The 25,697-nt window shown below is 47.0% G+C and overlaps 2 protein-coding genes across 2 annotated transcripts; both read right to left on the bottom strand.

The window, feature by feature from the left end:
- Positions 1–184: 184 nt before the first annotated feature.
- Positions 185–2,083, bottom strand: LOC128710078 (uncharacterized). The gene is made up of 4 exons (XM_053805118.1): positions 2,063–2,083; positions 1,525–1,654; positions 376–1,443; positions 185–309 (listed from the first exon to the last, which is right to left on the bottom strand). The coding sequence occupies exons 1-4, from the start codon at positions 2,081–2,083 to the stop codon at positions 185–187; spliced, it is 1,344 nt and encodes a 447-aa protein (XP_053661093.1).
- Positions 2,084–2,746: 663 nt separating this feature from the next.
- Positions 2,747–4,158, bottom strand: LOC128709183 (uncharacterized PPE family protein PPE24-like). The gene is made up of 2 exons (XM_053804167.1): positions 3,678–4,158; positions 2,747–3,600 (listed from the first exon to the last, which is right to left on the bottom strand). Exons 1-2 carry the CDS (start codon positions 4,156–4,158, stop codon positions 2,747–2,749), a joined length of 1,335 nt encoding a protein of 444 aa, XP_053660142.1.
- Between the last annotated feature and the right edge of the window lie 21,539 nt (positions 4,159–25,697).

Below are 25,697 nucleotides of genomic sequence, written 5' to 3'. Positions count from 1 at the left end.
AGTGTGTGTAATGTAGCAATAAATTCTATAATGCCTTAGATTTTTAGATCAGACAATCAACGTCAGGTTGTACGAACATTGTGAAATAAATGTTTAAAACGCGTTCATGTTTGTTGCATGGATTCTTTATTTTTCAACTGAGCATATTATTTACTTGCATTGATATACATTCTGTTAACACCGCTTAACCCATTAGACCGGCGCGGATCCCTCCACCAAAGCTTCCTCCAAAGCGGCCTCCATGATGATGTCCACCGAAACCACCTCCAACTCTGGCGCTTAAACCAGCGCTCACCCCCGTGTTTAATCCTAATCCTGTGTTCAATCCTGCGCTTAATCCAGCGTTTAATCCCGTATTCAATCCTGCATTCAAACCACTGCTGATTCCAGTGGCAGCATTGCTCAATCCACCCAGCAACCCGCCCGCTACGTTACCAACCGCACCAACTACATTTCCAGCTAAATTAGCTGCAGATCCAACCACGTTCAAGCCAGTGCCAACAAGGGTGCGGGCAACGTTGCCAACAGCTGGCAGGATTCCGAATCCTCCGACTTGTGGTGCTCCAAAGCCGCCAATTCCACCTCGAACGCCCAATCCAAAGCCGAGCGGACCGAGCCCACCTACAATACCGATACCTCCTCCCAAATGTGTACCGCACGTTCGCCTGGTAGTGGTTGTTGTTGCAGCGGTAGTCGTTGTGCTTGTGGTCGGCGCAACGGTAGTGGTCGTGGTGGTTGGAGCTACCGTAGTAGTGGTCGTAGTAGTGGCTGCAGTAGTCGTTGTGGTTGTTGGAGCAGCAGTGGTAGTTGTCGTTGCAGCGACAGTCGTCGTAGTAGCTGCGGTCGTTGCTGCAGCAGTAGTCGTAGTAGTTGCCGCCGTGGTGGTAGTCGTTGGGGCTGCGGTCGTAGTAGTCGTTGCTGTCAAACTCGAGATAAGTTGAAGCACTACATTCACCAAAGAATTATTGGTAGATGATACAGAAACAGTAGCTCCGTTGACGGTGACAGTTACGGTAATAGGAGCCACTGTCGTAGTAGTTGCAGCTACAGTTGTAGTAGTCGTTGCCGCAACCGTGGTTGTGGTCGTAGTTGGAGCAGCCGTAGTTGTAGTTGTTGGTGCTGCTGTAGTTGTAGTAGTTGTTGGCGCTGCTGTAGTAGTCGTCGTTGTTGGGGCAGCCGTAGTAGTCGTCGTTGTTGGGGCAGCAGTGGTTGTTGTTGTTGGTGCTGCTGTAGTTGTCGTCGTCGTTGGTGCAGCCGTTGTTGTAGTGGTTGGTGCAACAGTTGTTGTAGTGGTTGGAGCAACGGTTGTCGTGGTTGGTGCAACAGTTGTCGTGGCTGCAACGGTTGTCGTGGTTGCACCTGCGACGGTGGTGGTTGTTGTCTGCAGTGCTGCCACTATTGCCAAAATTGTGTTAATATCGCTTGACGCGACAGTGATTGTACCTATTTGACAAGATTCACAATCGTTAGTACATCAACTATTCATACTCGCATATTTCTAATGCTCTAAACTTCTATACTTACTTCCTCCAACATTTATAGCCACAGTAGCTTGAGCCTGCACTTGACTGATTAGCAGACATGCTGCCAAAGTAAACGTCAACAAAAGGCTTTTCTTCATTCTCTCTTCAAGTGTGGCACAAGATAATGAATGCTACAATCGAACTATCATCCATCTGCTTTATATAGGGAATTTGCAAAAAAAAAAAAAACACCAAAAGGCTATACGTTTGCCAAAATATACAAAACACACAACACTTTCACACATCAATGTTAAACAGAAGCTTCTGGTAGATTATTCAAAAGAACTGATTATTTATCGACCTTGGTATATTGAACGAAATAACATTGATCTTCAATTGTAAGGCATTTTTTGTGTTGGCATCGATCGGACAAACATACTAACTCAAATTACAATCTATAGCTTTGTTTAACTCAGGCACACTTTCGAGAACACTTTCTCTGAAACTTTGCGAACTCAGCTTGCCGAAGGACGCGATATATTACAATTAATCTCTTTGACACTCGAAGGGCTAGCTCTCTTTATTAGATACACCTTTACGGTTGTTATAAAAATCGACATTATGCTAAGGTAGCAAATGTTTTTTTCCTAAACCATCCGCACATACTGTACAACACAAAGAAAATAATGCAATACATCAACATTTCTTCTGTTTGAATAAAACTTTATGTGGGGGCGCGGTCTAGTAGAATGCCATCTCCACAACTTGTGGTACACGGGTGACACATTGCACCCATTTCTTTGAACCCGTTGCAGAGCTGTTTACCGTTTGATCAAAACACTACCGACAGGACGGTGGTGTGGTAAATAAAGTCGTAATAAAGAAACACGTTTGTATCATTTAGAACAACAAAACTGACTAGAAACACTTCGTTTCATTAGTGATGTGTGGGATTTATGTACTTAATGGGACATCGACCGAGCACACAAACATTCGACCATTCGCAATTTACGTCATTCAGAATTGTTTGCGAAACGATCGTTAGCAATATTTAAAACAAACACACCCAACAATCAATACACATCTTGTTCCTTGAGACTACTGGGCATAAATGAGACTATTTACTAAAAATTACTTCGACACTGAAAGATGCTGAATGTCAAACGAACATTTCTCGCTTCGGATACAAGATCATTCGTTAAGTGTCTGCCTAATGGCCAATTCATAATGATTCGTAGTCACGGGTTACTGTTTATTGCAGGTTTGTTTTTCATTCAGATTGTTCAGCCCATCAACGCCGCATTGCCTCTGATGCCCAGAGCAATGCCTCCACCTATGCCAGCACCACCATTCAATCCTACTCCTGCGGAAAGTCCCGCACCTACACCTCGCAAGACACCGGCGGCAGCATTTGCAACGCCTCCTACTATATTGCCAATACCTGCTCCTATTCCATTTACAATTTGGCCGGCAGCGGTCAGCACCGGTCTGGCAACGAGTCCAACCGGAGCAAACGGAACTATCGGAGCGGGTGCAACTATCGGTGCGATCGGTGCGATCGGTGGTCTACCAATACGAATTCCTCCGCCTATACCAAGAATACCACCTGGTCCACCGATACCGATTCTTCCACCAAAACCTAAACCGAAGTGCTCGTGGCTATGATGATGCCTATGGCAACCACCCGGACGTCCGGTTGTAGTACCAGTTGTAGTAGTCGACGCAGCAGTAGTCGTCGTCGATGTTGCAACACTTGTTGTCGTGGATAGTTGATTCAACAGCTGAGTAAGCAATGTCAGCAGTGAACTATTGTTGGCTACGATTATTACGGACGACCCATTGTAATTAATCGTAATGGATATCGAAATGGAAGCGGCAGCAGTTGTGGTAGGTGCTGCTGTGGTTGTCGTTGTTGTTGCTGCTGCGGCAGCAGTTGTTGTAGTGGTTGTTGTTGCAGCAGCGGTCGTTGTCGTGGCAGCAGCGGTAGTAGTTGTAGTGGCCGCAGCAGTAGTCGTTGTTGTTGGGCTAACCGTTGTCGTAGTTGTTGCAGCAACGGTAGTTGTTGTTGCAGTGGCTTGCAGAGCTTGAACTATAGCCTGAATTGTGGCTACATCAGAAGCAGCGACTGTTAGAATGCCTGCAATGTAAACGCACAATGTTATAGACGATTCAGATTTCTCTAGACCAATCCAGTTCCATCAAATCAATACTCACTGCCACCGATATTGAAGACCACAGTACTGGCAGACGCCTTCGTAGTCGTTGTTGTTGGGGCTGCAGTCGTTGTTGTGGTCAACAACCCAGCCACTGTTCCTAGTATAGGAATTGCGGAAGGCACTGTCACGGCGAGGGTAGGCACTGTGACTGCTAATGTAGGAACTGTAACGGCCAGCGTTGGAACGGTGATTCCCAAAGTTGGTACCGTCACAGCAATCGATGGAATTGTGACGGGAAGCGTTACGGCAGGTATTGTCACTGATGGAACTGTCACTGGAACCGTAACAGCGATGGTGGGAACCGTAACCGGAGGAACAGTAACAGGTGCCACAGTCACGGCGATAGGCCCCACAGTAACCGACGGCACAGTAACCGGTGCGACAGAAACCGTAGGTAAACTGACTCCAACCCCAAGTCCAACGCACACGTGCCCGGTTAGGGCAACAAGTGCCACAATTATAGCGAATGTTTGCTTCATTTCGATACCTTCACTGCTGCAAAGGAAATAGGAAATTCGCAACACACACCCCTTTTTATATGCGTCAAAAACCAGCCTCCCAGACACGAACTTCCCTGCATAATAGTTCATATTGTGCTCAATTGCAAAAACAACCCAATTGTGCGATGGTACTATTTTTTGCACACATTTCTACCGGATATGTGCTCTTCATCATGGCTTAAACAAATAACCTGGTAAAATTACGCTTTACGATCTCCAATGCGTTACTACTTGTACTGGAAAAGTTCATTTTTGGCAATAGAAAAGTTTATTTTGGTAGTAAATAAATAAAAAAAAAACAACGAAGAAAAGGAGCCCGACCTGTAGATGGCAGTGGCATCTGGTAGGAAAGGACTGATACCAATTACTCTATTAGGACCATTCACTCCTGGCGCGTCCAATTTGACTGCGCGGAACGTGTCGACGAAGTAGGAAATTCGATGCGCAAGATCAGAACACCATATTGTATGTGATGCTGTTGGGTTTAGTGGAATATTCATCCCTTCCTGATCGTTAATTACAATTCATCTTTTAAAATTAATATTTCAGGGTAACATTCCGGGAAACACACTCGCTGATCCTCATGCGCAATGAAGTTCATTGGAAGGAAGGAAACGTTTCATCAAGTAACGCATTAGAAAAAAAAAACGCGAGTCTCTTCACTACTTCGCTTATCACACGCAGCCTAAAAGTATACTACAGAACGCTCATCTGTTTGCACGGACGAAGTATGGATTACTTTATCGATTGAGAGCGATAAAGCATCTTTTGATCCACCTGTCACTAGAGCAAGGTTGCTACGATCGAACTCGTCATGCTATCTCGCTTTGTATCGCAAATGCAGGGTTTCTTAAAACATTTGCCAATGTACATATTCTACCGGGTAATTTTACGAACTTACAATGAATGTTTTCGGTAATAAATTCTTCGCAATGATTCATTAATTCCAATGACGCTAACATGGCACCGTTTTGTTAAGCGTTTGTATCTCTGTACCACCATCAGGAGCGGAGATTCGTTCATGCCTTTTTTTCTCATGGTTTTATTTGACAATTACTGACAACTGTGGTGTCCCAGCCGGCAATGCGTTTAACCGCACTATCATTCTGTACGATTCATCAAGCATTTGCCCAGCCGCCTGCGGTCCAAATGAGCAATAACGAACTGAATATTGTTGTGCCGTGTGCGTCATTCAACACCGACCCGACTATCACTAATGAAATTAATCAATCCGACGAATCAAAGCTCCGGGGTTGGATTTTTCCAATGGAAATTGGCCACAAAAAAGCGTCACAGAGACATCGATGAAAAGCCGAGCTCGTCTGGCTGAACGGAGCGAGCGGTAGTAAGACATTGGGCGAGTAATTGCATCTGCATCTCATTTTCTAGAAACACTCCTCACCAGTGAGCCTGCAATCAAACGCCTGTGTGACATATACGCCCAATGATGGTTTCTTTTGCAGTAGAGCCCACAGGTACCGAAAGGCACATTCATTCTGAAATCCGTGCTATCACAAGATGATAGCAGGCAAAATTCTAAAGTCCTTTTTCCCTGTTGGACACTTTTAACAGCCGCACCCGCACACTCTGGCTTTCCAAATTCCCCGGTGGCCTACAGCAAGGCATAATGTGCATTGCTGGCAAAGCACGATAGCTTCCGGTACGACACCCTGTGCTTCATTAAACTTTGAAAGTGTACCACATTTTAATGGATATACATATGAGACTAGCACTCATTTGAAAGATGTGTCGCTACTATCGGTATCGCTTGCCTGAGGGGCGGGAGGACTCACCCTGACTAGCCACGCGTTAGACCAAATGGGGTACAACATCGAGCGTAAAACACGGTCGACCGAAACACCGTACCTCAACACGTAAATTTCCGACCTTCGAGCGTGTCTCGTGCGCCCGAAACCTCACACCCTCGTGCTGTCGTACCACATAGTATCGTTATTAAATCTCCCCCGAGGCTGGTTCGCTTAAACTTGCTCAAAAATCGCACATAAATACATAAAACGAATGTGAACCATGTGACGGAGCGACATGAAAGGTGAACGATTGCACCGGAAAGGACAGAACGTGGTCGTTTTTTTTTTTTTCCTGCTCTGCAGCTAATTCGTTATGCGCTCCGGCAGGGATCCGGCAAGTCGTACGATCTTAAAATTTTAGTCAATTTTCCTCGTTATATATTCATGACGATTTCCATTAGATTTTCTGTTCCGCTTGCTTGGCTACCGGTTGGTGTTTCCCCGCCCCGTACCAACGAGCGGCAAACAAAACAAAAAAGACAGGCTGCACCGTCTACGGTGGCCCTGCTTTTGGGTCATTATAGGAAGGAGCTGCTACAATATGCACAATATGCTTAAATAATGCAAATTATTATTATTCCACAGGTCGATTAAAAACGAAACATTAAGCGAACGGTACACGCCGTCGTCGGGGTACGAATTTTTCATCATCTTGTCAATTAGGAATTAAAAATTCATCACTCAAAGGACTTTTCCTATTACGCAACCCGGTGCTACGTCCGGAAACAACCAATCAATCCGCTCCTCGCTTTCTTGCGTGTTGTTCAAACTTTAGCTCCGAGTCCGGATCCCTGATTGGCTTCGCGTCGAATAATCGAATCGCACTGATTAGCATGCTAGCGGAAATGGAAATACGGCGAACGAAGGTGTTAGCCGTCCCCCCCGTTTTCATTAGTTTAAGAATAAAAATTGGCCTTCCAGCTTAATATCTTCTTGCCCGGGTTCGCTAGGAAACACAAGTGTTGCCCGACGTAACATCATCGATAACGACATTACCACCGTAGCTAATGCTTCCGACGCAGACTGTTGCATGATTGGTGATTTATTCCAACCGGGGCGGACAATCTTTACTCCACGCCTAACCTTCCGGTGGGTAGGGGAAGCATTTGTTCCGGAGCTTGAAATTCGTTGCCTGGCCGCGCGCGCCACTATCAATCCTCATAAAAACGTAATTTCCTGCGTTCGCGAAAGATGAATCGCGTGCACAACACATTCAACCGGTGGTCGGTTCCATCTGCCCCCTCCCGTCGGAAACGCTCCGAGACTGGGTACGCCCGTTTGCTGTCTTCGTACATCACCAGTAGCAAAATGTGGCGCACGTGACTTTCCGCATCGAAAGCGTAGCAAAGCGAGCAGGACGTTTTCATCGTTTCCCTTGGACGAGAGTGGATTAAGAAGGTCGTCTTAGTTTCATCCCTGCCCGTACAGCGCCAGGGCTAGCAACACTCACAAACATAATGCATTTCAAATTGCATTTTTCCTATCTGCATCTTGCGCGGTGCATAGGGAAATACACAAATACGCGGAAGCAAATGTGAGCTTCAGCACGCGCCGCTCTTCACAACAGTACGTCAGCAGAATGTGCAACACATTTTCCCTCGATTTGTGTCAGTATCATGCCACCACTTTAGATCGATGCAAGAATACCATACGTTCGTTTCGCTACGTTCGTCGAGCTTATCGTTTTCCGCTGATTTATGCTCCTTTCAGCGCGGTAAGCATCTTGAAGGAAGTATAGTTGACAGCAGAAGAGTTCATTAAGAGTGTTATAAGTTTCGTACGAAGATGGTAATTTCATGTTCTCACTAAAGCAATTCTAAAAATAAATCAATTTCATGTTAATGTTTGCTCACGCAACCACGAATGGCTAGCAAAGATTGTACATATTTAAGCCAAAGTTGATCATACTTACATACCTACGATGAATGCGAAACAAACAAGACAATTGCGTGCTGCTTACCTGCCGAATAGAAATAAAACAAAAGTTAGTACAACACTTAGTATGTGCATAAATCAACTGTCGAAGTTGGGAAGTCAAAAACAATGCGCACATTTTCCAACATATTCCAACTAGCGCTGGGATTGTACCGATTCCCCAACAGGTGTCCTAAAAATTTCTAAATGGAATTTTAAAATTTCACTAACTGCATGAATTATGCAGCAGACAACTTCCTTCCAATGGGTTCGCCTTACAACAAAGCAATCCAACGAATGAGCGCTGGAAGCTGCCGTACCAAAAAAAAAAAAAAACCCACCGAACGGGAGCAGGGAAGGGCAGGGATTTAAATATTCAAACCCAAAGTCGGTCAACCATCGGGCGGTCGCTCGTCAAAATTGCATCACCAATTTCGATGCCGTTTTGCGGAAACCGAACAAAAAACAAACGCTCAACCACACACAACCGGTACGCTCGATAAACAAACACGCCGGAAAAACACGGAGCCCCGGATCGGTGTTGCTCCGTAGAAAATGGCTCGATCCTGGTGGCCATTCGGGTAGGTTAAGGTTCGCTTTTCCCATGCCTCCAAGAGCTTCCAAAGCCGAATTTAGAAAACGATTCAGAAAGGAAAACGTTTCGTTCCGAGGCAAAAAAGCAACCACCGTTCGGAGCAGAGAAGGATACACCAGGATCCTACCAAAGGCCAAATATTGAGCTCTTCAATGTGCGGCCACCACAACCGCACGCTAGACGACCGCCAGACGGGAGCGAAGATGACCGGAAAAAAAGAACAACGACCTACGCTCCAAAACGATCATGCTCAAGACATTCTTCCCCGTTCCCCTTCCTCGCCACTCCCGTAGGTCGACAGGATCACTTTAAACCTTCGAAACTTTTCACTAACTCACATACCGCATCACTAAAGTCCATACCCGGGCTGACATTCGAGCACTCCAAAGCATGCTCGTGTGCCAAAGTGAAGCTTTGCTGTTTGTTCTAAATTCCTTGCCAGTGCGTCCTGTCGGCGCGTCTCGCTCGTTCCCGCTTGCTGCCGGACCATCTCACGATCCGTTTTCTTGCTCCAGCTCATTGCACAACTTTCTGGAGGTGGTCGGTAAGCGCACAATATTTTTGGCATCCGATCAGAAAGCTTCCACCAGCACTCCATACCACTCCGGAGCCATACACGGACACAGCACACAAGAACCGGTGTGTGGGTGTGGGTGTGTGGGTGAGTTTAATGCATGCTGCAACTGCATATGGAAAGGGAAAATCCCCATCTTCACTAGCGGTGCAGATTCCACTCCACACTTCCTGCTCAAATGTCAGATTAACCTGCCCCGATTGCCAGGAAACGAGGACCTCCCAACACCCAACATACGGTCGCGGTCCGCTCCATAAGCGCATTCCGAACCGATCCACCTAACACACGCCACCACAAACTGCATTCGCAACGGAGGTTTTGGGAAATATTTTCCCACTGTAGCGCTTTGGTCCAGCGCTTCTTGTGCAGTGAATGGGTAACATTTACCGCAAAACAGCTTCAATGCGATACAGCGCGCCGTTGTGTCAGGGTGTGTTTTCGCTGTCCGTGGAGCAAAATCAGCATTTGAAATGTGGCCAATGGTTGCAGGCAGAAGTGGATTTGAAAAACGGACAACGAGGAAAAACTATGCTCCAGAAACTTCTCCTTGCCCCAAAAATTCGATTCCATTCGATCCTGATGTGAATTGTTTTAATGCTGCATTCATTGAATGCTGCACGCGAGTCCTTTGCTGGCGAGTCCCTATTCGCAACCAACCCCGAACGCAGGGTAAAAGACTCCTCCATACCTAAGTCGGACGGGCAGCATGAAATCGGTCGGAAAATGGATAAACCTGTACACCATTCGCCGAATGCTTCCGCATCCGTTTCTTCGCTATCGGGCGGATGTGGGAAGACGGGTTGCGTGGACTGTCCACGACCACCAGCGCCGGCCTTGTCGACTCCTACCGTTCACTGCTTAATTTTCATCATACTTTTTCGAAGTTTCCGCCATTGTCTCCGCCATTTATCAGTGCCAGTGTCGAAGCGAGTCGAAAAGAGACCGGTCCTGCCAGAGTTTCATCCCCATTTTAAAACCCTCGCTCACTCGAAAGTTTCCACCGACGCTACGTCATCAGCCTTCGCGCACGTTACTCGGAAGCGGTACAGCTCGATTTCCGGTACACATACAATCAACACCGGAACCTCACCGCGAACACCGTCGGCCAATCATCTGCAGCTACCCGGGCAGGCTATCATCGCATGCATATCAAGAGGCGGAATCAGAAGCAACCGTGCGAACATCGAACCACCGGTGAGATAGCGATACTCGGGTGGCATTTTGTTTTTTTTTTTTGTTTCCTTCTTGCCCTATTACCGATACTGATCCTCTTCGCCTATTTTTCACGTAAAGTGCATTGGAATGCAGCGCCATTTTGCACTGTCCGTCAGGTCCGAACCGTCTCGGATGTCTCATGCCTGACCGCACCAGGATCTGGAGCAGAAGCGATACACCGATCCCCAATCAGAATTCGGATGGGAAACATGTGTATGTTCTTGACGTACACCACCCTCCCCCCTCCCCCCCTTTCCGCCTGTGACTGGCCGTGACCGTCCGTCCAGCACCACCATTACCAATGGAGCTATCAGTGTGCTGTGGATGTACAAGACCCAACCATAACCATCGAGTTGTGATGTGGAGCTCTTTTTCGCGCTGTGCATCCTTCTCGTTCGAGCTAGTCAAACCCACTGCTCCAACAGCTCCAAAACCACGGCAGATGATAATTGCTTAGCCAAAAATTCGATGGACGAGGAAAGCTTTCACCGGAAGCGAGCCCGACTTTTGCGGTTAAACTATTCAAAATAACACACAACGGCGAACGTTCGGTTGGAATCACTGCCCCGGCTCGGATTGCATCCGATCGGCCTCTCCTTGACGGTGGCAAATAACGATACACCAAAAATTCATCTCAATTATCCCCAAAACGAATGTTGGTGCTTCTTCCCCGACCCCCGCAACACCCAGCACGGTTCCAATAAGTTTTATGTTTTATTCATTATAATTGAACCCATTTTTGCTCCGGCACTGGCGATTTGCACACCGCAATAAACTCGTGGCGTAATGATGAAGAAATATCGCACCGCACTCGTGTCCGTGTTGCCCGGGAGGAGTACACGGTCTGCGCTGCACTGGTAACTAATGAGGCGAATGCATTCGATAGCTTTCGCTATCATCATTTTGCATTTTGCATCCTATCCATACAGGTCCATACATATGTGTACTTCGACTGCTGCACCGTGCACACTTCTTGGCCGTTTTATTTTACACTCCTATCACGGATGAAATATTCGCATAACGAGAGTCGGCATCCGGTCTCCAGGTTTGTACACGGTACGACGAACAGGGAACTGCGCCTGAGTACATCATAGAGAACCGATTTACAACATGGCGGATTTGATGCTTTTAAAAATTCCCTTTCTCTATGATTGTACACGCTGTATCAAGCGAATATCTACGCCCTGTCGCAAGTATATAAAACAACATCTGTCAACACGTTACTTCCGATACATGCAGCATGTCGTCGTTCATCCATCAGATTACGAATCCTTACGATGGGATATTTCAACTTTAAACGGTTCCGTCCGTCATTTTGTCCGTCGAACTGATTGTCACCAGTTGAGACATGCCTAACGCAAACAAAGATTGACAAAGGTCGTCGAGCGCAAGGCGGCAGTTGTCAGTAAATTCATTCCCTCTGCCACATTTTATCGCACTACCCATCGCATTGCAAACTGCTCAGCCGAACAAAATCCGATTGGGAAACGCTATCCCCTTCGTGCAATGTAAGTGGAAGTGTCCCGGCAACCGACTGGGAGCTAGTGGACACAGCAGCATCAACAAAAAAATAAAATAAAGCACATGGACGAATTGGACATTTGGATGCGTCTCTAACAAGCAGCACTCGATAGGGTGAATACGTACAATTAAGGCTTCAGTGCTAGGTCCGCTTGGCCCGTGCCACACTGAATAGGGTGTTAAATTAGAGGCGGAATGCGCTACACTTTGCGCCAAGCCTCGATGAATGAATGGCCAGTTAAAAAAAAAACCGTCCAGTCATTCCCGTATCTTGACAACTTTACTTGCACCATTTTTTTCTTCTCCAGCGTGAGCTATTGGCGGGATTTTTCATTTTTGCCTAATCCACCCGCTAGTCTTCTGTTTATCGTATGGAATATTCTAGTTAAAGACACGATCTGGTCTAAATTGTACCTCTTTAAACGCAATCTCCACTAGTCGGGTTTATTTCAATTTTTCCAATGGTTCATCGCAAATGGTTTAAACCGGTTTATCAATTTTGATAATCTCTCCTATTATTTGATGGCCATTAAAATAACCACGACACTCAACCACATTACCACGTTCCAGAGGGGGGAAAAAACGGCTGATGTCTGCTGCTTGCTCGGACGAACAGCACTGGACAGTTTTCTCTCCGTCCTGTCATTAGCATTTAATTCCATCACGGGCATTCCAGTTGCAGTGACATTTTCGTACCTTCCAATAATACCGCCCCGACGGTGGACTCGGACGGTCCTCGCTCAATTAATATTCATAAAAAGCATTTTACGAAAGGCTTCACCGAATGGCACTGCCACCTCTAGCGAAGTTCTCGTTTTCCCGCTTCGGGAGGTCAATCATTTCCCGTCCCTGGCTTTCTGACACCTGACCAGCCAGGTCAGGTAGCGTGTGTCGTACGGCACGGATTCCCGTATTGATTTTTGGGCGCACACATTGAAAGCACCGAAGAGAATGTAATCAATTTACTGACCATCGGAGCCGGAACGGAACGCGTACGATGGGTTTTTTGTTACATCGGGCGAGAATGGAAATCGGTGCAGGCGGTAGCTCAAATTTGCCATCACACAATTGTTCGGTTTACCGATTCGAACGCCTGCCAGCCCGCCCAGCCAGACGAGGGTCGACGGTCGCATCCGTCAGGTTTTGCCAGCGATCGGTAACACCGCAACCTGCCAATAAAATCGAACGCCAACCGAAACTGACACACGTAAAAAAACCGCACACCATCCCCAATACCTGAACCGAACTGGCAAAAATGCAACGTGCCATTTACGACCCCGCCCGTTACCATTCCTGCCCGCACTATCTGCGGTACAATAGCAAAAAAAATAAAAAATCTTGCCGAAGAAAAGTGCGATATCGATTTTTCATTTGCATCTCTCGAGCGCTCTGTTCAACTATCGCCCGGAACCGAGGCCACAACGACGATCCGATGGCGACGGAATTCGGTGCCAAAAATCGTCATGTTTCCTTCCTAACCTCCATTTCCAACCTCTCCCTTGCCGTGTCCAAACCGGTGTCGCTTATGGTAGTGGTTCGTATGCAAAGCTTTCTTGGCCCTTGCCGTACGGCGCAGAGCTTTTGGGCATGGTTTGGTTGAATTTGCATCTCCAAACACCGAGATTGGCTTTAAAGTCTGACAACTGCTTATCCTAAATTATGAAGCCAACACGACACACACGCACTCCGACCTTAATTCCGCCATCCGGAAGTGGCACATACTGTCCGGCGACGCAAGTACTTCTCCGTCCAACGACCCTGCGCATCTGAATTATACAACCATTCATCTTACTCCCAACTGCCAACCAGCACCCAAATCAAACAGGTTCTGGCGACTGACATTCGGTCACATTTATTCGCAAAACCGCCACCAGCCAAAACCTGTCTCTAGCCTGTGTTGTGTGGAAGGAATCGGCAAAAACCTGCCGGTTCGGTAGATTATCCAAAAAAGTGCTATTTTTATGACCTTCATCACGCTGTGTCCTCTGCGCCCATTGACGATCGTGACGATTATTTACGAGGATGAGTAGAATACCCATCCCCACAATATATACGGTGTGATGATTATTTTAAAAAAAAAAACACAATCTCCCCCTGTACGAACCACGCGCTCGGTCGCTGGTGGAACATAAAATAGACCTCCCGTTGGTTAAACATCAATGCGTTCTTTTCATCCGATCGAATCAGCGAAACTCGCCCACTCAAAGCACCATCATTAGCCATCGGTACAAACCGATTAGACGCGCGCTCGGAGCTGGCGACTATTGTAAGCGCGCCTAGCCTTTGCCCACAGGCTCCAAAGCGTTTCGATGCGCCATTAATGGCCCACAGCATTATTCGATCACGATTCGCTTCATTACGGCATCCATCCATTTGGCGGAGCGGATTATGTTGCTCGCTGGTCACACCTTGCGTCTCTATTTCTTGCTTTTTTGCGCCTGTCAGCTACACACGGTTGTTGAGTTGACTTTAGCGGAATTCTGCATCAATTTTCACACTGTTCTACTTGCACGCACGCACCGTTTTGTCCTTCGACACCTTCGGGCACCTTCAAAGGATCGTTTGGTTTGCCAACAGTTACCAGAGTTCCACCTTTCACCATTTACCTCTTAAATGTTGGCGAATCAATATTTACAGACCACTTCAATATTCTCACCAGCGCTGCAGATACATTTGCTCTCCATTTTTCATCCTTCCGTGCTGTTGTTGTCCTTTGGGGACACACCAAAATGTGACGGACGACTGAGAGCTGGAACTGAACGAAAAAACAACACCCAACCTGCAGATGAGAAGTTTGATGTGACATGTACAACAACGTGCACCGGTTCAACGACACGGTACGGCAACGAGCAAGTTTTGTCAATAGCAGCATTGCTCAAGATGCCAATTTGGTTCCCCCTTTTCCACGTTCAATAAGGACGGGTCTTGTGTGAGCCAAAAACAAGGTCATAAATTTGTAACCAACCAGGGATGCACACACGAGTTCCGACACATCTCAGCCATGGTCTAGACTGCATGAAAACTATCGTACAGGTACAGCCAAGAATGTCAGAACCGGGCGACTCTGGATGACATACCAGCAGCCACCTACAAATTGATTACTTTCTAATCTATAATGCATTGGTAAACTGTGGTATGTGCTCTCGTGGTTCTGCCACGTCCAAAGTAGTCGCAATGGTTTAAACAGCACACCATAACTCCAAACCCTTGTTATCTATGCATCATTCGGCCAGGATTTCGGGTACGGTACACCCGTATCTGCTGCTGCTGCAAAGCGCTTCCGAACATACTCAAACACGAATCAAAGGATTATTTTAACTTTCCAGCACACACCCCACCTGCCCATTCGCACGCACCTGAGATGAGATCTAGCCACCGTCCTTGACGGGGCCCAATACCTCAGCAACGGGTGGTCTTCTATGGGAAAGTGAACGAAATTTATGATTATCGTTACGCTGTCCGTTCAGGCACCGCTTGACATGTTTCACATTCCGCACATAAATACACACAATAAAAGCGCCACTACCGGCACAAGACGGTGGCCAAAAGGATAGGGTCACCCATAAACATAAACGGCACACACACACACACACAAATGAGGTGATTTATCGAGCGTTGAGTTAATCATGCCGATATTCGTGCTCGATTTAATTTGGAAAACGCTTCCGACACATTCCAGCCGGGGGTTTTTATTTTGTTTCTGCGGACATAATCAACCCGCACAATATTCGATTGGAGTTCATTTGGAATTGTAGAATTTGTATCGCAAAACCATGGTCAATCATGCGTGCTGGAATTGCACAAACGCATGAGTGGGAAATTTCTTTACTTTATTGGCATCATATCGTGCTGCAGCACGCGTACTTTAAACGCGTATGTGCAAACGGGAAGAATTTAAAGCGACTTCGAAATTGTTTTTCGTGCACGTGTCGCTCGATGGTAAAATAGTGTTCCCCACTCATCGCACCGGAAGCGAGGGCCCCGGATCCCAACTTCCCAGAATGCATCAGAGTTGTTTTGTTCTTTCGATTAAAATTCAACACAAGCCCGGCCACAAACATCACAAAACCATTGCCGACACCAACGTCACGTGTTTCTCGTTATCCTTTGCGGACAGGCTTTGGCCGTGGTTCGATCTTGGTGTTCGGTCCCGGTTGGGCATCGCATACATGCACCGGTGCTGACAGTAATTACATTATTGCAATTGCAGCGAAGCCGGTCCGGTCGGTGGTCGGCTGCGTGCTACGACGACAGGTTAACCAAATCGAGTGTCGCCCCATGTCGAACACTAATGATTCAATTACGACTCCTAATTAGCTATAATTAATGAACTCACGACGCCAACAAACGCCAACTGCCTAATGGACAGTGGACTGTGGCACAGTTGACAATGACAGCGAAACTACAACCAGATTATCCTGCCTAAAGGTGATAAGTAGTCCCCCCTCCCAGTCGATCGATCACGATGCGTGAACCTGGGGGAGCATGAATTGGTCCAATTTTTTTTTTGTATCCTTTTTGTGTTGCTCAGTTTCATAAATTCAGCCACAAACAAGCGTGTTGCAGATGGGGTTCGTTAATTGGATAAAAATTCCACTTTGCCACAAGCACAATGAAACACTTGCCACATCGCTGTGCCTTTGTTTGTTTGGCTAGGAAGGATGGCATCTCATCTCCAGCAATTCATAAGAAGGAAAGCCCCGAAATAAGTCCTTGACGGTGCCTTTGAGATCGAAACAATCGAGAGAGAGAGAGAGGAAAAAAAAGCGGACAGTTCAATTCATTCTTTTATGAGCCTACCAATCGGTAAAATCAAAATCAAAACCATCAAACAACAATCGTGAGGAAACTAAACAAGAACAATCAAGCGCGAACTAAGGACGCTGCGGCTCGGTTCTTTGCCACCGTTCTTTGCTCCACCCTTGCAGTAGCACGGTGCGGACAAAATGAAACAGAAGAAAAGAAAATGCACACCATTCGGTTCGCAAAACTTTTAAATTTAATTTACAATCGAATGCTCGATGCTCGATGAAATCGTACGAAAAACTTCCTGCCCCGAAGGCTATCATCCCGACAGTGGCACGCTAAAGAAAGCGCCACGACAGTGTTCCGTTCGCTCGAAACCAAACCGAAATTAATGAACGGATTCGTTCCAGTTTCGTGGCTGTTGTTTCCGTTTCTTGTCGAATGGCGTTTCCTTTTTGCCGATGCGTCTCTCTCCCCCCCCCCCTAGCGCCCATTCGCACTAACTGCCGCAGGCGAATGGCAGCAACCCGAATCCTGGGTATTGTTTTACGAAACTCGCCATGCCTAACAACGGCAGGCCGAAGAAAAACTCCGAATCTGTGCGCGGTTTGGCGGGAGGCTGGTGGAACGATCGATTGTCCTTGCTGGCGGGGCTTTTTATTATTTAGTTTGCCGCTGCTCGGCAAATCTCCCATCATCCGCCCCGGGCGCCGAAGGGATACGGCGACATGCTCCGTACATTTCGTTTACTTTTGCGGTTTCGATTTGTCGTGGATTGATTTTAATTTGATTTACCGTAGGGCGAAACGTGCTGTCGTGCTGCCGGCCGGGGGTCGGAAAACTCCGGAAGCTGCCGCCGCATCGAACACAGGTAGATTGATTTTTGCCCCCCAAAAGACATAAGTCTTACCTCGCCTTGGCTAATCAACCGCATTTTTTAATCATGGCCGAATGGCTATGAAGCCTCCAAGCCCTTTTCCCAGCTGGGTGAAATGTCGCCGATAAAGAAGGCAAACATGGTCTTTGACAGAACATGACTGTTTCATTAAAAGCACGTTAATGTAATGTCGAGAACTGGAGCGCCGGTGCATCAGCGGAACACAACCGCAGAAAATGGCACGTGTGAGGGTGTTTCCCGTACTACACCCAAAGCGGGCCGCCGGGGGAAGGGATGAAATTTTCAATTTGCCTCAGTCAGCATGATATTCACCACCACAGGTGGCATAATTGAACCACGGTCCCATCAGCACACGGCATCATCCTTGATACATGAGTCGTTCGGTGGTTTTGACATATTTTATGTTCGCCGGGGGGTGGTTTAGCCGGCTTACCCTGTGTGTGGCCTGCTAGCCGGAAACCCTAACAGCACAGGATTTGAAGCGCCGGAAGATCGCTTGTACATGCGCTCAGTGGAGGATTAAATTGAGCGATCAAATCAGAAGCTTCGCGTGTAAACCTCAAAGGCACCAAAGCGAGCAATATGCTGTCCGGGGGAGGGAAAACGGTTTTTTCCTTTTTCCTAACCAATCCCCAACGCTTGTCAAAAAGCATTCAGCGCTGAGCCACCAGAGATCCTACAGATTGGCGAACCCGATCGCGAGACACATCGCGTATCGTGTGTGCAATATTTAATTTTAAATAGGCCCATAAATCGAACGCGAGTACTGAATTATTATTATTGTTTTGTCGGGCCCCCGGGTGGACCCGTACCACACCATTTATTTTCCACCAAGGCGCCCGATGCGGGTTGGGCGGGAGGGCGATGGTGATGAAAAGCTGGCCAATAATTTTCGACCTGCACAAGCTCACTTAATCCTGTTGCGCTGCGTTTCGTAACGCACACCGCACCGTTGCACAGGACTGTGTGCCGTTTGTAGAGAGAGAGAAGGAAAAAGCCTGCACAAACAACAATTGAGCCAATGGTTGGCCAAGTTTACTTTGAGCAAACATGCAGCGGAAAGCGGGAGGTACTGCTCACAGATGCATTGCTCAAGATAACAGCATACAATAACATCGAATCGAACAACAACAATACCACACACATACACACACACAAAAAACCATATTCACCCAGCACCAAAACCATCCGTCCAGCCGATCGATTGCGCCATAAATTTGTGAAACGAAAAACCAGAAGTCGCGACGCAAAAAAAAACGGGTTTTTGGTAGATATTTTCCCATTGTTCAAATCAATAAATCGCTCATGGCGGTCGTAATTGTACGGGATCAACTGGGAAATAAACGGCCCAATCACTGCACCACGCGGCCTGCACCAGCGGCTGCGGCAAAGGGAGGGATGAAATTTAATTCCCATTTTATTCTATAAAATTATTGTTTTAAAAAAAAAAAACACATTCTTCCACACGAATTCATATTGGCTTTTTGCTGTGTTTGCGCGCTCCAACAAGAGTATCAAAGCGGATAAATTTTAATCACTCCAATCAACATACAGTTCTATCCGGCGGAGTACTTTATCATTTTTCCATTTTTCTCCCAGGCTGTTGGTGTTTCTTTCGCTCGCTTTTACCGAGCGATAAGTGGTCCTATTGAGGTCAATGTTGATGTTTGACTGTTCTTTTCACTGCTATTTTTCACATGCATATGATCGAAAAATAGAGGAAAGAAAAAAAAACCAATCCAAAACCGAATAAAAACAATACCAACCAAAGCAAAAAAAAAACCGGGCGTACAGCTATCAAACGTACGCGAAAGCGCAGCACAAGTTCTGACCGCGGGAACAATTTCGTTTTAATGTCGACCATCCGTTCCGTCCGCTTGAGCAGATGTTGTCACGCACCGCATCCCAACATACACACACACCGTCCACCGTCGGTGACATCCACGGGGTTTTGGAACAGCCGTAAACATAAAACCAGACAAACAAACGATCAGAGGGCAACAGCATTGCCCAAACTCCATCCACTGCCGTAATCCTGGAAGGTTCGGGATCAAATCCCGGGAGCGACGTGAACCCCGTGTGTACGAGAAAATAGGGCTTTAAACAGATTTATTGTGAAAGGGAATTAATTTTATTACCCTATCTATCCCTCTCTCTCTCTCTCTCGTCCATCGAGTGCGGTCACGCTGTCCTAAGCGCAGCAGGAACAGGAAGTTTGAATTGTTCCTGCACTCGAACGCGAAACGAATTTAAGTCGTCCAGCTGACCAACCGGTTCGCTGTCCATAACAAAGGAAGCCACTAGATTTGAGGGAGAAAAGAATCACAGAACGAAGAATGGGCGCCCAAACTCCGGCTCTACTGACCAACAGCAAGTTTTATCTGTTGATCTATTTGACGAGTTTATTGCACGAGAGATTTAACCAGTCGAATGTCCTATCAAAAATAATGTCAAACGTGGATTACCCGGTGGAACGTGAAACCCGGAAGCACGGCCTTCATTGCTCACTGACCAGCCAGAGCAAGTGAAGACGCTTTACAGACAGCGTAAAACCACAAAACCCCAAACATAATGGTCCAAGTCCCGCACTTAAGCGCGAACTCATTTCGAGCGTGTGGCAAGAAACATCGATATACATTTATATTCCCGCGCAGGTCAACCCCGCGCCCAGTGTCCACAAAATAAAAATCTTCCAAAGGTCCCCAAACCGAGGGTCCCCACCCGTCGCGGGGAAGCAGCATAAAAATAACCTCCCTTGAATGTAAAATCGCGATTGTTATCTACCGCTCGAGTATCATATCAAGATCAATAGAAACCAGTCCCACTTCTTGGTGACCCACAGGGGGTTGATTGTCAGCGTTTTTTTTTATTTTTTGCTTACTTAACTCAAAGTGACCGCACGCCTAGCGTGGTACGATCGATCATCATTCAACGTCAAAACTGGACACACTGATTATCGATCAACGACGCCATTAATAGTCCGCGTCGTTTCTTCATATCTTCTGATTGGAGATAACGCACAGAGAGTGTGAGAGCAACAACAAAAAATAGCAAGACTTTGTGACCGTTTGACAAATTAGTTCAAAAGCTCAGTTGATAAATGTTAAAAACTGCAGCAAATGCCAACTGCAAAAAATGTTCCACTGAAGCCAACTGAGCAATGTTGGCGCACATCCCGACTTTACAAATTCTCTCTTCTTGGCGTAACGGCCCTACTAGGTCATATATGCCTGCCATTTCTGGCTTTACAAGACTTATTTTACCACGTAGCCGGATGATAGTCAAGTCCTTGCTACGGGGTGTTTGGTCCGGATGGGATTTTAGTCCAGTCCGTTCGTGTGAAGACCGGCGCCGTCTACCATCATGCCACCGAGCGGCCCTTACGCCGACTTTACAAATTGTAACATTAAGGAAAGAGAAACTCAAACTTTGTTGTTTGTTTCACTTGTTAGGGTACAACAATTTCTCCAACTTCAACCAAGATGAGAACACCTTGGCGCATGATGTAGCTTTAAGAAGCCTCACGTACCGGATGTTCTACCGGGTCTTGACACCATCTTGCGGAATTGCAGAATCGAACACGGTTCCGATTGGTACCTTCGATAAGACGCCAGCACGTTGTCCAAATTAAACCCGAGCGTACTTTGCTGCTCAGTGGACGACGTCGCTGTATATGTAGGAGATTGGAGTTTTGCCGTCACGAGTGCAACCGCCAAGGACGGAGCGGAACGGAACAAAAACCCTAATTAAAGATCATCTCCATTGATTATCTCATTATCACGCCAAACACCCGAAACAAAGCTAACTGTGCTGCTTCACCTCGGACTGCTCCGAAATACGAAACATTCCCACCGCTATCCTTGGGATAGTGGAGCCAGCGGGAACACGCCCGCACCCGCACGATGCGCATCGCACACTTTTCCCGTAAATTTTGGCCGGAATCAAGAAAGGGTCGGTTGCGCTGCAGTCATTCTGGAAACCATTAATTTGGGTTCACTTTGTTTTTCTTTGACCAACTACCAGGCGCGTTCGGATGAAGCGGCCCCTTACTCAACCTTCACCTTACTGCTACCTTCTGCCATCGTTTTTCGTTCACTAGCGCCATACGGTTAAGGAAAGGTTTGCTTTCCTGCATGCCCAGCTCTTCAAGTCCTGCTGCGAAGGTGCCTCCACAGACGACCCTTCGCTTTTCTTCGCTGGCACAGCGAGATATCCAGGGTGGACAACTTCAGGACTACATCAAGACGGTAAGCATTCCTGTAGCCGTACACATCTCGCCTGGTTCACGGTAGCTTCACATCCCTTTTTCCTAATCCCTCCCCCGTTCAGGTCATTTTGATTTCCGGTCCAAAAAATGCACCCTTCGCTTCATGGTCTCATGTATGCTGACTCACACCATGCCGGGACGTAGGAAACGGTACTGGCCATACATTTTTTTTTTTGTTTATCAAGCATATTCGATCCCTTTTCGGAGCGGACTCGACCACATCGAAAAGACACAAAACAACGCGTGCAGCTAGTGATTATAGACCGGCACAAACGATGGCCTTCAGTTTCGATTCAGTTCCGATCAGCTTTTTTCGTGGCCGTCTTTAAGGACAAGGGCCCCGTTTGATTATGACATCTCGGCAGAATGTGGCGTGGCACCTACACGCCCGATAGCGTCGTGAATGGGAAGTGAGATATTAATGGCACCTCATCAATCGTACTAATTTGTTGATTGAGATGATAATCGACGCATGTTAATCAATCCCATCCACCAAACAATCGCACCGTCTCCCTCTTCCAGCGGGTTCCGATGCAAGCGCACGGGATCATCAATATTATAAGGGTTTGTTTACACGCACGCGAGTGTCTCCCATTAGTCGTTTGGTGGGAAACTTGTTCTCTTCCATTTTGCGACCATGCTTTTTTTTGTCGCCTAGTCTTTGAACGGATTGGGACAGTACCCAAACGAAAAACATCTGAAAGAAATATATCTCTTGGCTGGAATTTGGTGAAAGGAGGGACGGGGCCATAAAGAACTCGACAAAAATAACAACAACAGAGAAGCAACAAACAACAACAACAAAAAATCCCTCACACCATCCCTTATGGTTCTCTTGAGCGGTTGATCTGCTCACGGCGTTGAAAGTACGCAAGCAACGTACAAGCGCCAAGATAAGTACCAAGATATCAAACGAACGAAGGCACGCACTTGACCGACGCAAGAACCCGTCACCCGAGTCAGCCGAAGAAGACCGTACGCCCAGGCGCTTGGACTTTGGAGTGGCAATACGGGCCCGTATAGGAACTTGTTTTATTTTTTTTTGCCATTTCCTGTTTGCTCGAACCAATCGGAAGACACGCAGTAGAGAGGCACGAAAAGCGAAATGCCCCGAAAAACAACAAATGCTTATCGCAAAAATACCTTCTAAACACCGGTGTGTTCGGCGGAGAACCAGTCCTTGTTTGCCCGACCGGCTGAATCACGGACCGTGTTGACATTAGCGGGGGGAGGGTCCACCCACCCTGCTACCCCGCACGCAAACGACAGATGGGCAATTTAGGGTGCCATGCCATGCCAAACATTGCACCGAGCCCAACGGCCGATGCCTGACAAAGCAAATAGCATTCAAGCCAAAAACCTAACCAAAACCTGCGAAATGTAAACAAGCCGTGTGTTTGACGCCCTGCAGCCCGGGACGGGACCGGGCAACGAAGAAGATCCACCGCCTGCTTCGATAATTTGATGTAAATGGTTGACTTTGGGCAGGCATCTTTTCACACCCCCAAAAACCGACCCGTGTCGGGGCTTATCGGCCGGAAGTAGCGTATGGCCATTTCGGGGATGATGGTCAACAAGCCGGCAAAAGTCGGTGTAATCTCTTGCACATCAAATTCGATCGAGTCCATAAGTCAATGCAAATGGCACTGTTTGCCTACTTGGACGTGAATAGGTGAGATGATGATGATGATGGCACACTGAAGGCACACATGCTCTAAAATTGGCAGCAATTTCTTAGGTCCTTCAGCGGTTTCCTGTTCTTTCCCATTCTTCAGGCAAGGTTCTTAATGGCTACTCAAGGACGTCTGCCGTGCTGAATGTATCTTGTCAATAATTCCACTACAGAACACACTTTTTGAAGCGGTCTCTTTAGGCAGAGATTTGGGTTAGGAAGATGTCCCTCACGAATCCCGATGATAGGACTTTTCGCCAAACCACTTACCAAGGGTAATCAGTCATTATCGTTACGAATAATTTAACCTCCCCAGCATCGTAGACAATGACTGTCAGTTGTGTTCGATAAATAAAACTAACAACGTCATTGAGAGCAAGTTCCGCCTCGCTGTCTCGCCACTCTGCCCACTCCCGGTTTCGAGGAAACCTTCATTTCCTTGAGGTCTACCGATGAAAGCAATGAACTAACGTCAGCCCGAACGAACGGTTGTCTCAATTTGCGTGCTGTCATCCATAATTAATCAATCGAACAGAGCGCCCCCCCCTATTGTCATCCCAATATATTTTAGCTGACTTACCAGTTAGTATCGAAAGAACGCTGATGTAGTTCATGTTGAGCCGAAGGTTCGGTGACGTGATAAGAATCGAAGTACACTTTTCCTCCAGCAGCCGTTCTAGAAAACGCAGGATTTGGTGTTGGTTACACTCCCACTCAGCAAGCTTTGAAATTAAACTTCACTGTTGACAGTAGCACTACGCAAACACACCTCCGCCACGTGAAAAACAATCGTATGCGTACTTTTTACTGATGGCGGGAAAAGATCATACAACGCACTTACACTGGAATTTTTTTTCGCTCACAAACTTTTCAATACCAACACGACTCGACTTACAATCACAGAATCACGGATCTTTCTCTGCTTCACGCTGTACACTTGGGGGTTAGAAGCTTCTGCTTTCCGTTACGTTTTGTGCGAATATTTTAAATAATTTATCGCCACTGCCTGGTGTGCGGTAACAGTCTGGTCGCGTTCCGAAGGAAGCTTTCCGGGTTCGAGCTGTTGCAGTGGTTCTGATTAGATCAATATAGACTGAGAAGAGCGCGCGCTTTGCATCTTCCAGCCGCTGGACCACACCTTTCAGACCTGGTCTAGCACGGTAAACTACCGTCAGCGACTTCCGCAAACCGAACCGCAGCAATTGGACAACCGATCAAATCCGCATCACTTTACTGCACAGTTGCCGCCGAGCGAAAACTTACTCCCGCTCGGTAAAAGGGTAAACAAATGGAGCACACAGCTTTGCGCGAGATGGTTTACGTCTTGCTATTACTGCCTGTTTGTTTTGACCGTCACGCTTTTTTTTGAGAAAGGCCGAACCTGAAGATGCAGAAGGCGTAACGGCGCGCTGATTCTTGAAATGTAACACTCACTTTTTCGCGTCGTATTCACCGTGGCCGTGTAACCGCACCACACAACGAGGCGGGAACTTTAGGTCAGGTTTGGACACATCAAACACTCGCACACGCTGCCTTGCAATTCACGGTTGGGAGGAGGGTTTTTCTACACCACCGACCTGATAGAACACGAACGTGGGTAGAGCTGACGGCAGCAGTGGAGGAAACTCTTTTGTGAGCGAGATCACTGTGATCTGTGCGTTGTGAACGGAATAGCTCAACGTGTGTATCGGGAAAAACGCGATACGACCCCCGTTTGGAACGCGGCCGAGAGCGAATGGGGCAGTAGTAATTACCTGACGTAGAATGTCGAAGCTGTCCGGACAGCGATCGAGAAACTTTTTAATTATTCATTCAATTCGCTCTCCGCTCGATCGACCGGCTTTACGATGGCCAATTAACGGCGAAACAAACTCAACAAAACAACAATGTGGATGTTTTTTTCACCTAGCTGTTTCAAAGCCGCGTAAGTAAAGGGTAAGCTTTTTTTCCGGAATCACTTTGATATTTCCACTCGCGTAATTTAGACGTACGGCGAAGAACTGCTCTGTTGTGTAGATGTGTGCGACCGCTTCGTTGGAAGTCTCGTAACGGAAAACGCATCGAATATTTCGCGAATGCTGCATGCACCGTCGCATGCTCTCCATGGCCAGCATCTCGCAGTTCATGCGGATGGTTCATCGTTCCTGTTCAAACTATGAAATGGTCAATGGTGTTGGAGAGCAACCTGAAATTACACATAAAAGCTAACTTAAATGCGTATCCAACTTCGCCTTGGGTAATGGTTTAAATGTTTTACACGATATAATATTAAAATAGACAAAGTCATACCAATCAAAGTAACCAAATA

This window comes from Anopheles marshallii, chromosome 2 (assembly GCF_943734725.1).
Source record: "Anopheles marshallii chromosome 2, idAnoMarsDA_429_01, whole genome shotgun sequence".
Lineage (NCBI taxonomy): Eukaryota > Metazoa > Arthropoda > Insecta > Diptera > Culicidae > Anopheles > Anopheles marshallii.
This window is presented reverse-complemented; position numbering and strand designations above follow the sequence as displayed.